Consider the following 14,770-nt stretch of genomic DNA (forward strand, 5'->3'; position numbering starts at 1 on the left):
AACGTTAAAGTCAATGGTGATCGGTATAGAGCCATGATTTCATTCCTGAATTGAACAGCCACTATTTCCAGGAGCTCTGGTTCCAACAAGATGGAGCAACATGTCAGACAGCTCGCGCCACTATCTATTTATTGAAAGACACGTTTGGTGACCGCCTAATCAAATGGTCTATTTGCATGTCCAAATCGTTTTTTTTTCTGTAAGGATGTGATCTTTTGCGAATTCCATTTTCAGATGGCGACAAAATCTTGCTGATTGCGGAGTTCTGTTATTTCAAGATATAGTTCCTGCATCATCTTTAAACTTCAGGGGTATAATGGTAGTAACAAATAAAGACTGACCTGAGGTGTTTTTTTGGTTACACTCAAATCTTTGTACAAGGTGAGTTTCAAAGTAAACAGGACGTTTAAAAAAAGTACAGAACAACTAGTTTTTTCGGAAAAATCAATTTATTATATTCAAAATAGTCATTTAATTGCATGGTGCCATATCAGGTGAATACGGGGAGTGGTTAATGGTTAAAATGTGATTTTTGGTCAAAAAGTCGGACACAAGCGTCGATCGATGAGACGGCGCATTATCAAAACTCCAAGGTAGAATACCGCATTAACGTTTTGGCCAGGTGGAACAAATTCTTTGTGGACATTACCCTTGGAATCATAAAAACAAATTAGCATTGTCTTCACTTTTGACTTCTTCAGGCGCGATTTTTGGCTTTCGGCTCGTCCGGCGCCTTTCATACAGCACTCTGCCGTTTCGTTTCGGGATCATATTGAAAACACCACGTTTCGTCATCAGTCACAATCTTGTAAAGGAAGTTCGGGTCTTTTTTGCCTCTTTAATGATGCCCTTCGAATGTTGAATTCTGAGCAATTTTTGGACGTCAGTCAATTTGTGCAGAACAAACCGTGCACACACCTTTTGTAAGCCCAAATGTTCGGTCAAAACGCGATAAATCGATGTTTTGGAAATGTTCAGTTTTATTTCCATGAATTTCAATGATGATTTCGGCTGATTTTTTATGAATTCACGCACAGTTTCGATGGAATTTTCGGTGATCACGGAATTTGGTTGGCCCACATGTACTTTTTCAAGAGTTTGGTACAATTTTCATTATTAATGGCTACTTGACTAGGAGGTTTTCTCCTCTTTCACAATAAGCTAATTTTGATCTTACTTTTCATAAATTTTCCATCTCCGAGTGATTTTCTAATTATTTTTAAGAGACTTTAATAGTCACTGTGAATGCTTATCTCTGAATGTTCGCACATTGCGACGTCTTTTTTTGCAGGTTGCACGGGTATTTATACCCGTATTCATATATATAACATATATATATATATAGATATATATATAAACATAAAAGTGGGAACTTCATTCCGACAAACTAGCCCAAATCTATTTTAAGAGTTTTTAATACACACACACGGCGGACATTGCGACTGCTTCTTTGCAAGTTCGATCTAACATAAATTTCGAAACTTTTTATTTTTTTATTTATTGCACTCCTTTTTTCGTCGATCAGTGTACATTCATCTATTTGACCAAATATAAATTTTAGCCAGCGCGGAAGAGTGTATATAAATATACATACAATCGATTTTGGATGCGGCACACGTCAGTTTCAATGCTCGAGATTGAGCTGAACAGTGTAGATCCAATTTCCTGTGTGAGGTGTCAGTTCTAGTTCACTTTAATTTATTTTTAATTTTGTTTGTAATTAAAAGTGAATTAGCTTTTTTCAGTTTGTCATATTGTCTTTTTGTTATGCCTTGACAAAAGCAGTTTATGCTTCGATATGGGTCACTACTTTCTCAACTCTCTCAAACAGAGAGTTTGTAGATCTCAACGACTTTAAAGATCACCAGAACCAGGAGGTTTCCAACGATGAGCTTCATGGTCTTGATCACATCTCTGCGGTGCTGAGAAGGTTAGAGGTACTGCCGGCCACTCTGGACGTCTTGCTGTCCATCTTGGGGTCTTTAAGGCATCCAGTTGGTTCACTTGTACTCTTCATCCTCCGGGGTTGGTACCCAAACTTCCTTCAGGATAAGGGTATCTTCCTGGGAAAGAGGTAGACGTCCTTTGGAACACTAGTCTTCTTCTAGTCGTGATCGTCACTTCGGGGAGTGGTACTTCTGGACCGGGACATCAGAACAAATTCTGGGATCTTTTATACCGGACTAGAGCAATCGCTAGCTCCTCCATATTGTATTAATTAACCACCTGCCGGAGTACGGTTACCAGTAGGTCAATCGTGGCCTGCCGGGCATGCACTCCCAGATTGGGCTCCACCGATATAGTTCCAGGCGGCGCGGTTCATGCGCCTGCCCGCCTTTCCCGTCGTCTTTTGTAGCCGAGCAATGCGTCTCCGTATACGCGCTAGTTGCTCGTGGATCCGATATTCATTTTTTGCCGAATATCTTTTTCCTGTTCTGCGATTACTTTCTCGTCGTCAGTGGTGTAAATTTGTATCCAGCATCCCTGCATACATTCCTCATCGAGCTGTATGCTCCGGCCTAATTCGTTCATCCAGTCGATGAGGAGGCCAAGGTACGATGACTGGTCCTCATGGCGCACTTGAAGCTTTCGAAGCTGGCGGGCGGCTAAGATAGCTTGGTCATGATTGCTCTTCATCGTGTGTGGTACCATTTCGGTTCCTGACAAAATCGTCCATCAGAGCAGTTAATACGATTAACCATGGAACGGTTTCGCACCACGTTTACTCTTATTGACAACTCGCATCCCCAGAGACGCCGTACGGTGCGTACAGAAGAAGCTATTGCTACTGTAGAGCGTAGCATTGAGGAAGACCCGAATGAGTCCATCCTCCATCTAGCACAGGAACTGGATCTGTGTCCATTCACTTTATGGAAGATTTTGCGGAAGGATCTTGGCTTGCGTGCTTACAAAATCCAACTGGTGCAAGAATTGAAGCCAAACGATCACCAAGCAAGGCGTAGATTCTTCGAATGTGCCCAAAACGAGATTGTCGTTGTTCCCGATTTTCATAAGCGAATTTTGTTTAGCGATGAAGCGCACTTCTGTTTGAATGGCTACGTCAACAAACAAAACTACCGCGTTTGGAGTGAAGCTAATCCTCAAGTGTATGTCGGATAGAGCCATGATTTCATTCCTGAATTGAACAGCCACTATTTCCAGGAGCTCTGGTTCCAACAAGACGGCGCAACATGTCACACAGCTCGCGCCACTATCTATTTGTTGAAAGACACGTTTGGTGACCGCCTAATTTCACGTTTTGGACCTGTAAATTGGCCTCCAAGATCTTGTGATTTAACACCGCTAGACTACTTTCTGTGGGGCTATGTAAAGTCATTGGTCTATGCTGATAAGGCACAAACGCTTGACCATTTGGAAGACAGCATTCGCCGATATACGGCCGCAAATGTTGGGAAAAGTCATCGAAAATTGAACGTCCAGATTGGACTACATCCGAGCCAGCCGTGGCGGTCATATGCCAGAAATCATATATATAATGTAATGCCACAAGATTATCTTTCGAATAAAAAAAATCATGTCTATCGAATAATCCATCCTTGTTTTATTGCAACTTAAAGTTCTATACCTCTAAAAAAAACAGCCGTTATTAGAATCTATTGAATGTAAGGTATATAGTCGAACGGTCTTATCGGAGAATTATGAAAATTTTTCAGGATCGATTGCAAATTCGCAGTTTATAGCTACTAGAATAGTATGCAGGCTATAAATAAGCTCCAAGTTGAGTTAGTGAGTTATAGATGCAAATAATGTTGTATTAGAAAAAGCCCTCTAGCTGTATTGCCATCTTTCGTGTTTCCGCTGCCATTCTGTTTTAACTTATCTACATGTAATCCCATTTCTTGCCACATTTTCTTTTGTACATGTTCTTTTTTAGAAATCATATCGAGTTTGTCACTTTCGATTCTTGCTTGCCATTTTTAAATTTCAATCTATTAGATATTTTTAGGAGTAATTCAAAAACTCGTATCAACTTATTCCACACTGAAGGTGTCCAGGTTTCGGATTAAAAGAATTCTGGTTAATAGCATCCATAAATTGTTTTGGGCCTGCTTCTCAAATTGAACATAACTGGCAGGAATTCGTGCCCGTTAACACGTTTACGACCTTTCCGTGTCATGTACATTTCAAATGCGACAGTGATTTTCCTTCTCTCTAAAATGGTTAATACCAAGGGAATCAAATGGTCCATTTGCATGTCCAAATCGTTTTTTTTTCTGTAAGGATGTGATCTTTTGCGAATTCCATTTTTAGATGGCGACAAAATCTTGCTGATTGCGGAGTTCTGTTATTTCAAAATATGGTTCCTGCATCATCTATAAACTTCAGGGGTATAATGGTAGTAACAAATAAAGACTGACCTGAGGTGTCTTTTTCGATACACTTAAATCTTTTTACAAGGTGAGTTCCAAAGTAAGCAGGACTTTTAAAAAAAAGTACAGGAACTGGATCTGTGTCCATTCACTTTATGGAAGATTTTGTGGAAGGATCTTGACTTGCGTGCTTACAAAATCCAACTGATGCAAGAATTATTATTATCAAGCAGGGCGTAGATTCTTCGAATGGGCCCAAAACGAGATTGTCGTTGTTCCCGATTTTCATAAGCGAATTTTGTTTAGTACTTCTTGTTTTGTACTTCTTCAAAAACGATGACGGCCAAAACGTTAAAGTCAATGGTGATCGGTATAGAGCCATGATTTCATTCCTGAATTGAACAGCCACTATTTCCAGGAGCTCTGGTTCCAACAAGACGGAGCAACATGTCAGAGAGCTCGCGCCACTATCTATTTATTGAAAGACACGTTTGGTGACCGCCTAATCAAATGGTCTATTTGCATGTCCAAATCGTTTTTTTTCTGTAAGGATGTGATCTTTTGCGAATTCCATTTTCAGATGGCGACAAAATCTTGCTGATTGCGGAGTTCTGTTATTTCAAGATATAGTTCCTGCATCATCTTTAAACTTCAGGGGTATAATGGTAGTAACAAATAAAGACGGAAAAATCAATTTATTATATTCAAAATAGTCATTTAATCGCATGGTGCCATATCAGGTGAATATGAGACGTCGATCGATGAGACGGCGCATTATCAAAACTCCAAGGTAGAATACCGCATTAACGTTTTGGCCAGGTGGAACAAATTCTTTGTGGACATTACCCTTGGAATCATAAAAACAAATTAGCATTGTCTTCACTTTTGACTTCTTCAGGCGCGATTTTTGGGTTTCGGCTCGTCCGGCGCCTTTCATACAGCACTTTGGCGTTTCGTTTCGGGATCATATTGAAAACACCACGTTTCGTCACCAGTCACAATCTTGTAAAGGAAGTTCGGGTCTTTTTTGCCTCTTTAATGATGCCCTTCGAATGTTGAATTCTGAGCAATTTTTGGACGTCAGTCAATTTGTGCAGAACAAACCGTGCAAACACCTTTTGTAAGCCCAAATGTTTGGTCAAAACGCGATAAATCGATGTTTTGGAAATGTTCAGTTTTATTTCCATGAATTTCAATGATGATTTCGGCTGATTTTTTATGAATTCACGCAAAGTTTCAATGGAATTTTCAGTGATCACGGAATTTGGTTGGCCCACATGTACTTTTTCAAGAGTTTGGTACAATTTTCATTATTAATGGCTACTTGACTAGGAGGTTTTCTCCTCTTTCACAATAAGCTAATTTTGATCTTACTTTTCATAAATTTTCCATCTCCGAGTGATTTTCTAATTATTTTTAAGAGACTTTAATAGTCACTGTGAATGCTTATCTCTGAATGTTCGCACATTGCGACGTCTTTTTTTGCAGGTTGCACGGGTATTTATACCCGTATTCATATATATAACATATATATGTATAGATATATATATAAACATAAAAGTGGGAACTTCATTCCGACAAACTAGCCCAAATCTATTTTAAGAGACTTTAATACACACACACGGCGCACATTGCGACTGCTTCTTTGCAAGTTCGATCTAACATAAATTTCGAAACTTTTTATTTTTTTATTTATTGCACTCCTTTTTTCGTCGATCAGTGTACATTCATCTATTTGACCAAATATAAATTTTAGCCAGCGCGGAAGAGTGTATATAAATATACATACAATCGATTTTGGATGCGGCACACGTCAGTTTCAATGCTCGAGATTGAGCTGAACAGTGTAGATCCAATTTCCTGTGTGAGGTGTCAGTTCTAGTTCACTTTAATTTATTTTTAATTTTGTTTGTAATTAAAAGTGAATTAGCTTTTTTCAGTTTGTCATATTGTCTTTTTGTTATGCCTTGACAAAAGCAGTTTATGCTTCGATATGGGTCACTACTTTCTCAACTCTCTCAAACAGAGAGTTTGTAGATCTCAACGACTTTAAAGATCACCAGAACCAGGAGGTTTCCAACGATGAGCTTCATGGTCTTGTTCACATCTCTGCGGTGCTGAGAAGGTTAGAGGTACTGCCGGCCACTCTGGACGTCTTGCTGTCCATCTTGGGGTCTTTAAGGCATCCAGTTGGTTCACTTGTACTCTTCATCCTCCGGGGTTGGTACCCAAACTTCCTTCAGGATAAGGGTATCTTCCTGGGAAAGAGGTAGACGTCCTTTGGAACACTAGTCTTCTTCTAGTCGTGATCGTCACTTCGGGGAGTGGTACTTCTGGACCGGGACATCAGAACAAATTCTGGGATCTTTTATACCGGACTAGAGCAATCGCTAGCTCCTCCATATTGTATTAATTAACCACCTGCCGGAGTACGGTTACCAGTAGGTCAATCGTGGCCTGCCGGGCATGCACTCCCAGATTGGGCTCCACCGATATAGTTCCAGGCGGCGCGGTTCATGCGCCTGCCCGCCTTTCCCGTCGTCTTTTGTAGCCGAGCAATGCGTCTCCGTATACGCGCTAGTTGCTCGTGGATCCGATATTCATTTTTTGCCGAATATCTTTTTCCTGTTCTGCGATTACTTTCTCGTCGTCAGTGGTGTATCTTTGTATCCAGCATCCCTGCATACATTCCTCATCGAGCTGTATGCTCCGGCCTAATTCGTTCATCCAGTCGATGAGGAGGCCAAGGTACGATGACTGGTCCTCATGGCGCACTTGAAGCTTTCGAAGCTGGCGGGCGGCTAAGATAGCTTGGTCATGATTGCTCTTCATCGTGTGTGGTACCATTTCGGTTCCTGACAAAATCGTCCATCAGAGCAGTTAATACGATTAACCATGGAACGGTTTCGCACCACGTTTACTCTTATTGACAACTCGCATCCCCAGAGACGCCGTACGGTGCGTACAGAAGAAGCTATTGCTACTGTAGAGCGTAGCATTGAGGAAGACCCGAATGAGTCCATCCTCCATCTAGCACAGGAACTGGATCTGTGTCCATTCACTTTATGGAAGATTTTGCGGAAGGATCTTGGCTTGCGTGCTTACAAAATCCAACTGGTGCAAGAATTGAAGCCAAACGATCACCAAGCAAGGCGTAGATTCTTCGAATGTGCCCAAAACGAGATTGTCGTTGTTCCCGATTTTCATAAGCGAATTTTGTTTAGCGATGAAGCGCACTTCTGTTTGAATGGCTACGTCAACAAACAAAACTACCGCGTTTGGAGTGAAGCTAATCCTCAAGTGTATGTCGGATAGAGCCATGATTTCATTCCTGAATTGAACAGCCACTATTTCCAGGAGCTCTGGTTCCAACAAGACGGCGCAACATGTCACACAGCTCGCGCCACTATCTATTTGTTGAAAGACACGTTTGGTGACCGCCTAATTTCACGTTTTGGACCTGTAAATTGGCCTCCAAGATCTTGTGATTTAACACCGCTAGACTACTTTCTGTGGGGCTATGTAAAGTCATTGGTCTATGCTGATAAGGCACAAACGCTTGACCATTTGGAAGACAGCATTCGCCGATATACGGCCGCAAATGTTGGGAAAAGTCATCGAAAATTGAACGTCCAGATTGGACTACATCCGAGCCAGCCGTGGCGGTCATATGCCAGAAATCATATATATAATGTAATGCCACAAGATTATCTTTCGAATAAAAAAAATCATGTCTATCGAATAATCCATCGTTGTTTTATTGCAACTTAAAGTTCTATACCTCTAAAAAAAACAGCCGTTATTAGAATCTATTGAATGTAAGGTATATAGTCGAACGGTCTTATCGGAGAATTATGAAAATTTTTCAGGATCGATTGCAAATTCGCAGTTTATAGCTACTAGAATAGTATGCAGGCTATAAATAAGCTCCAAGTTGAGTTAGTGAGTTATAGATGCAAATAATGTTGTATTAGAAAAAGCCCTCTAGCTGTATTGCCATCTTTCGTGTTTCCGCTGCCATTCTGTTTTGACTTATCTACATGTAATCCCATTTCTTGCCACATTTTCTTTTGTACATGTTCTTTTTTAGAAATCATATCGAGTTTGTCACTTTCGATTCTTGCTTGCCATTTTTAAATTTCAATCTATTAGATATTTTTAGGAGTAATTCAAAAACTCGTATCAACTTATTCCACACTGAAGGTGTCCAGGTTTCGGCTTAAAAGAATTCTGGTTAATAGCATCCATAAATTGTTTTGGGCCTGCTTCTCAAATTGAACATAACTGGCAGGAATTCGTGCCCGTTAACACGTTTACGACCTTTCCGTGTCATGTACATTTCAAATGCGACAGTGATTTTCCTTCTCTCTAAAATGGTTAATACCAAGGGAATCAAATGGTCCATTTGCATGTCCAAATCGTTTTTTTTTCTGTAAGGATGTGATCTTTTGCGAATTCCATTTTTAGATGGCGACAAAATCTTGCTGATTGCGGAGTTCTGTTATTTCAAAATATGGTTCCTGCATCATCTATAAACTTCAGGGGTATAATGGTAGTAACAAATAAAGACTGACCTGAGGTGTCTTTTTCGATACACTTAAATCTTTTTACAAGGTGAGTTCCAAAGTAAGCAGGACTTTTAAAAAAAAGTACAGGAACTGGATCTGTGTCCATTCACTTTATGGAAGATTTTGTGGAAGGATCTTGGCTTGCGTGCTTACAAAATCCAACTGATGCAAGAATTGAAGCCAAACGATTATCAAGCAGGGCGTAGATTCTTCGAATGGGCCCAAAACGAGATTGTCGTTGTTCCCGATTTTCATAAGCGAATTTTGTTTAGTACTTCTTGTTTTGTACTTCTTCAAAAACGATGACGGCCAAAACGTTAAAGTCAATGGTGATCGGTATAGAGCCATGATTTCATTCCTGAATTGAACAGCCACTATTTCCAGGAGCTCTGGTTCCAACAAGACGGAGCAACATGTCAGAGAGCTCGCGCCACTATCTATTTATTGAAAGACACGTTTGGTGACCGCCTAATCAAATGGTCTATTTGCATGTCCAAATCGTTTTTTTTCTGTAAGGATGTGATCTTTTGCGAATTCCATTTTCAGATGGCGACAAAATCTTGCTGATTGCGGAGTTCTGTTATTTCAAGATATAGTTCCTGCATCATCTTTAAACTTCAGGGGTATAATGGTAGTAACAAATAAAGACGGAAAAATCAATTTATTATATTCAAAATAGTCATTTAATCGCATGGTGCCATATCAGGTGAATACGGGGAGTGGTTGATGGTTAAAATGTGATTTTTGGTCAAAAAGTCGGACACAAGCGTCGATCGATGAGACGGCGCATTATCAAAACTCCAAGGTAGAATACCGCATTAACGTTTTGGCCAGGTGGAACAAATTCTTTGTGGACATTACCCTTGGAATCATAAAAACAAATTAGCATTGTCTTCACTTTTGACTTCTTCAGGCGCGATTTTTGGGTTTCGGCTCGTCCGGCGCCTTTCATACAGCACTCTGGCGTTTCGTTTCGGGATCATATTGAAAACACCACGTTTCGTCACCAGTCACAATCTTGTAAAGGAAGTTCGGGTCTTTTTTGCCTCTTTAATGATGCCCTTCGAATGTTGAATTCTGAGCAATTTTTGGACGTCAGTCAATTTGTGCAGAACAAACCGTGCAAACACCTTTTGTAAGCCCAAATGTTTGGTCAAAACGCGATAAATCGATGTTTTGGAAATGTTCAGTTTTATTTCCATGAATTTCAATGATGATTTCGGCTGATTTTTTATGAATTCACGCAAAGTTTCAATGGAATTTTCAGTGATCACGGAATTTGGTTGGCCCACATGTACTTTTTCAAGAGTTTGGTACAATTTTCATTATTAATGGCTACTTGACTAGGAGGTTTTCTCCTCTTTCACAATAAGCTAATTTTGATCTTACTTTTCATAAATTTTCCATCTCCGAGTGATTTTCTAATTATTTTTAAGAGACTTTAATAGTCACTGTGAATGCTTATCTCTGAATGTTCGCACATTGCGACGTCTTTTTTTGCAGGTTGCACGGGTATTTATACCCGTATTCATATATATAACATATATATGTATAGATATATATATAAACATAAAAGTGGGAACTTCATTCCGACAAACTAGCCCAAATCTATTTTAAGAGACTTTAATACACACACACGGCGCACATTGCGACTGCTTCTTTGCAAGTTCGATCTAACATAAATTTCGAAACTTTTTATTTTTTTATTTATTGCACTCCTTTTTTCGTCGATCAGTGTACATTCATCTATTTGACCAAATATAAATTTTAGCCAGCGCGGAAGAGTATATATAAATATACATACAATCGATTTTGGATGCGGCACACGTCAGTTTCAATGCTCGAGATTGAGCTGAACAGTGTAGATCCAATTTCCAGTGTGAGGTGTCAGTTCTAGTTCACTTTAATTTATTTTTAATTTTGTTTGTAATTAAAAGTGAATTAGCTTTTTTCAGTTTGTCATATTGTCTTTTTGTTATGCCTTGACAAAAGCAGTTTATGCTTCGATATGGGTCACTACTTTCTCAACTCTCTCAAACAGAGAGTTTGTAGATATCAACGACTTTAAAGATCACCAGAACCAGGAGGTTTCCAACGATGAGCTTCATGGTCTTGTTCACATCTCTGCGGTGCTGAGAAGGTTAGAGGTACTGCCGGCCACTCTGGACGTCTTGCTGTCCATCTTGGGGTCTTTAAGGCATCCAGTTGGTTCACTTGTACTCTTCATCCTCCGGGGTTGGTACCCAAACTTCCTTCAGGATAAGGGTATCTTCCTGGGAAAGAGGTAGACGTCCTTCGGAACACTAGTCTTCTTCTAGTCGTGATCGTCACTTCGGGGAGTGGTACTTCTGGACCGGGACATCAGAACAAATTCTGGGATCTTTTATACCGGACTAGAGCAATCGCTAGCTCCTCCATATTGTATTAATTAACCACCTGCCGGAGTACGGTTACCAGTAGGTCAATCGTGGCCTGCCGGACATGCACTCCCAGATTGAGCTCCACCGATATAGTTCCGGGCGGCGCGGTTCATGCGCCTGCCCGCCTTTCTCGTCGTCTTTTGTAGCCGAGCAACGCGCCTCCGTATACGCGCTAGTTGCTCGTGGATCCGATATTCATTTTTTGCCGGATATCTTTTTCCTGTTCTGCGATTACTTTCTCGTCGTCAGTGGTGTATCTTTGTATCCAGCATCCCTGCATACATTCCTCATCGAGCTGTATGCTCCGGCCTAATTCGTTCATCCAGTCGATGAGGAGGCCAATGTACGATGACTGGTCCTCATGGCGCACTTGAAGCTTTCGAAGCTGGCGGGCGGCTAAGATAGCTTAGTCATGAATGCTCTTCATCGTGTGTGGTACCATTTCGGTTCCTGACAAAATCGTCCATCAGAGCAGTTAATACGATTAACCATGGAACGGTTTCGCACCACGTTTACTCTTATTGACAACTCGCATCCCCAGAGACGCCGTACGGTGCGTACAGAAGAAGCTATTGCTACTGTAGAGCGTAGCATTGAGGAAGACCCGAATGAGTCCATCTGCCATCGGGCACAGGAACTGGATCTGTGTCCATTCACTTTATGAAAGATTTGGCGGAAGGATCTTGGCTTGCGTGCTTACAAAATCCAACTGGTGCAAGAATTGAAGCCAAACGATTATCAAGCAAGGCGTAGATTCTTCGAATGGGCCCAAAACAAGATTGTCGTTGTTCCCGATTTTCATAAGTGAATTTTGTTTAGCGATGAAGCGCACTTCTGTTTGAATGGCTATGTCAACAAACAAAACTACCGCATTTGGAGTGAAGCTCATCCTCAAGTGTATGTCGAAACACCGTTACATCCAGAAAAACTGACTTTTTGGTGCGCTTCATAAGCTGGTGGAATCATTGGTCCGTACTTCTTCAAAAACGATGACGGCCAGAACGTTACAGTCAATGGTGATCGGTATAGAGCCATGATTTCATTCCTGAATTGAACAGCCACTATTTCCAGGAGCTCTGGTTCCAACAAGACGGCGCAACATGTCACACAGCTCGCGCCACTATCTATTTGTTGAAAGACACGTTTGGTGACCGCCTAATTTCACGTTTTGGACCTGTAAATTGGCCTCCAAGATCTTGTGATTTAACACCGCTAGACTACTTTCTGTGGGGCTATGTAAAGTCATTGGTCTATGCCGATAAGCCACAACCGCATGACCATTTGGAAGACAACATTCGCCGATATACGGCCGCAAATGTTGGGAAAAGTCATCGAAAATTGGACGTCCAGATTGGACTACATCCGAGCCAGCCGTGGCGGTCATATGTCAGAAATCATATATATAATGTAATGCCACAAGATTATCTTTCGAATAAAAAAAAATCATGTCTATCGAATAATCCATCGTTGTTTTATTGCAACTTAAAGTTCTATACCTCTAAAAAAACAGCCGTTATTAGAATCTTGTGAATGTAAGTTATATAGTCGAATGGTTTTATCGGAGAATTATGGAAATTTTTCAGGATCGATTGCAAACTCGCAGTTTATATCTACTAGAATAGTATGCAGGCTATAAATAAGCTCCAAGTTGAGTTAGTGAGTAATGGATGCAAATAATGTTGTATTAGAAAAAGCCCTCTAGCTGTATTGCCATCGTTCGTCTTTCCGCTGCCATTCTGTTTTGACTTATCTACATGTAATCCCATTTTTTGACACATTTTCTTTTGTACATGTTCTTTCTTAGAAATCATATCGAGTTTGTCACTTTCGATTCTTGCTTGCCATTTTTAAATTTCAATCTATTAGATATTTTTAGGAGTAATTCAAAAACTCGTATCAACTTATTCCACACTGAAGGTGTCCAGGTTTCGGCTTAAAAGAATTCTGGTTAATAGCATCTATAAATTGTTTTGGGCCTGCTTCTCAAATTGAACATAACTGGCAGGAATTCGTGCCCGTTAACACGTTTACGACCTTTCCGTGTCATGTACATTTCAAATGCGACAGTGATTTTCCTTCTCTCTAAAATGGTTAATACCAAGGGAATCAAATGGTCCATTTGCATGTCCAAATCGTTTTTTTTTTCTGTAAGGATGTGATCTTTTGCAAATTCCATTTTTAGATGGCGACAAAATCTTGCTGATTGCGGAGTTCTGTTATTTCAAAATATGGTTCCTGCATCATCTATAAACTTCAGGGGTATAATGGTAGTAACAAATAAAGACTGACCTGAGGTGTCTTTTTCGATACACTTAAATCTTTTTACAAGGTGAGTTCCAAAGTAAGCAGGACTTTTAAAAAAAAGTACAGGAACTGGATCTGTGTCCATTCACTTTATGGAAGATTTTGTGGAAGGATCTTGACTTGCGTGCTTACAAAATCCAACTGATGCAAGAATTGAAGCCAAACGATTATCAAGCAGGGCGTAGATTCTTCGAATGGGCCCAAAACGAGATTGTCGTTGTTCCCGATTTTCATAAGCGAATTTTGTTTAGTACTTCTTGTTTTGTACTTCTTCAAAAACGATGACGGCCAAAACGTTAAAATTTGCATGTCCAAATCGTTTTTTTTCTGTAAGGATGTGATCTTTTGCGAATTCCATTTTCAGATGGCGACAAAATCTTGCTGATTGCGGAGTTCTGTTATTTCAAGATATAGTTCCTGCATCATCTTTAAACTTCAGGGGTATAATGGTAGTAACAAATAAAGACGGAAAAATCAATTTATTATATTCAAAATAGTCATTTAATCGCATGGTGCCATATCAGGTGAATATGAGACGTCGATCGATGAGACGGCGCATTATCAAAACTCCAAGGTAGAATACCGCATTAACGTTTTGGCCAGGTGGAACAAATTCTTTGTGGACATTACCCTTGGAATCATAAAAACAAATTAGCATTGTCTTCACTTTTGACTTCTTCAGGCGCGATTTTTGGGTTTCGGCTCGTCCGGCGCCTTTCATACAGCACTTTGGCGTTTCGTTTCGGGATCATATTGAAAACACCACGTTTCGTCACCAGTCACAATCTTGTAAAGGAAGTTCGGGTCTTTTTTGCCTCTTTAATGATGCCCTTCGAATGTTGAATTCTGAGCAATTTTTGGACGTCAGTCAATTTGTGAAGAACAAACCGTGCACACACCTTTTGTAAGCCCAAATGTTCGGTCAAAACGCGATAAATCGATGTTTTGGAAATATTCAGTTTTATTTCCATGAATTTCAATGATGATTTCGGCTGATTTTTTATGAATTCACGCACAATTTCGATGGAATTTTCGGTGATCACGGAATTTGGTTGGCCCACATGTACTTTTTCAAGAGTTTGGTACAATTTTCATTATTAATGGCTACTTGACTAGGAGGTTTTCTCCTCTTTCACAATAAGCTAAT

At 40.2% G+C, this 14,770-nt stretch overlaps 2 protein-coding genes across 3 annotated transcripts; both read left to right on the forward strand.

Annotated features, from left to right (window-relative positions):
- Window positions 1-2,544: 2,544 nt before the first annotated feature.
- On the forward strand, window positions 2,545-3,479 carry LOC108036880 (uncharacterized). Its single transcript, XM_017113255.3, has 2 exons — window positions 2,545-3,107; window positions 3,163-3,479. The coding sequence occupies exons 1-2, from the start codon at window positions 2,701-2,703 to the stop codon at window positions 3,224-3,226; spliced, it is 471 nt and encodes a 156-aa protein (XP_016968744.1). The 5' UTR covers window positions 2,545-2,700; the 3' UTR covers window positions 3,227-3,479.
- A 3,699-nt stretch (window positions 3,480-7,178) lies between these two features.
- On the forward strand, window positions 7,179-12,694 carry LOC127012206 (uncharacterized). Of its 2 annotated transcripts, none has more exons than XM_050890401.1 (2): window positions 7,179-7,633; window positions 12,391-12,694. In XM_050890401.1, exons 1-2 carry the CDS (start codon window positions 7,227-7,229, stop codon window positions 12,452-12,454), a joined length of 471 nt encoding a protein of 156 aa, XP_050746358.1. In that variant the 5' UTR covers window positions 7,179-7,226; the 3' UTR covers window positions 12,455-12,694. The 2 variants fall into 2 exon arrangements, with proteins under 2 accessions (XP_050746358.1, XP_050746357.1); XM_050890400.1 differs by lacking the exon at window positions 12,391-12,694 and adding an exon at window positions 7,689-8,005.
- The last annotated feature ends 2,076 nt before the right edge of the window (window positions 12,695-14,770 follow it).

The sequence above is a fragment of the Drosophila biarmipes genome, unplaced genomic scaffold, assembly GCF_025231255.1.
Source record: "Drosophila biarmipes strain raj3 unplaced genomic scaffold, RU_DBia_V1.1 ptg000029l, whole genome shotgun sequence".
Classification (NCBI taxonomy): domain Eukaryota; kingdom Metazoa; phylum Arthropoda; class Insecta; order Diptera; family Drosophilidae; genus Drosophila; species Drosophila biarmipes.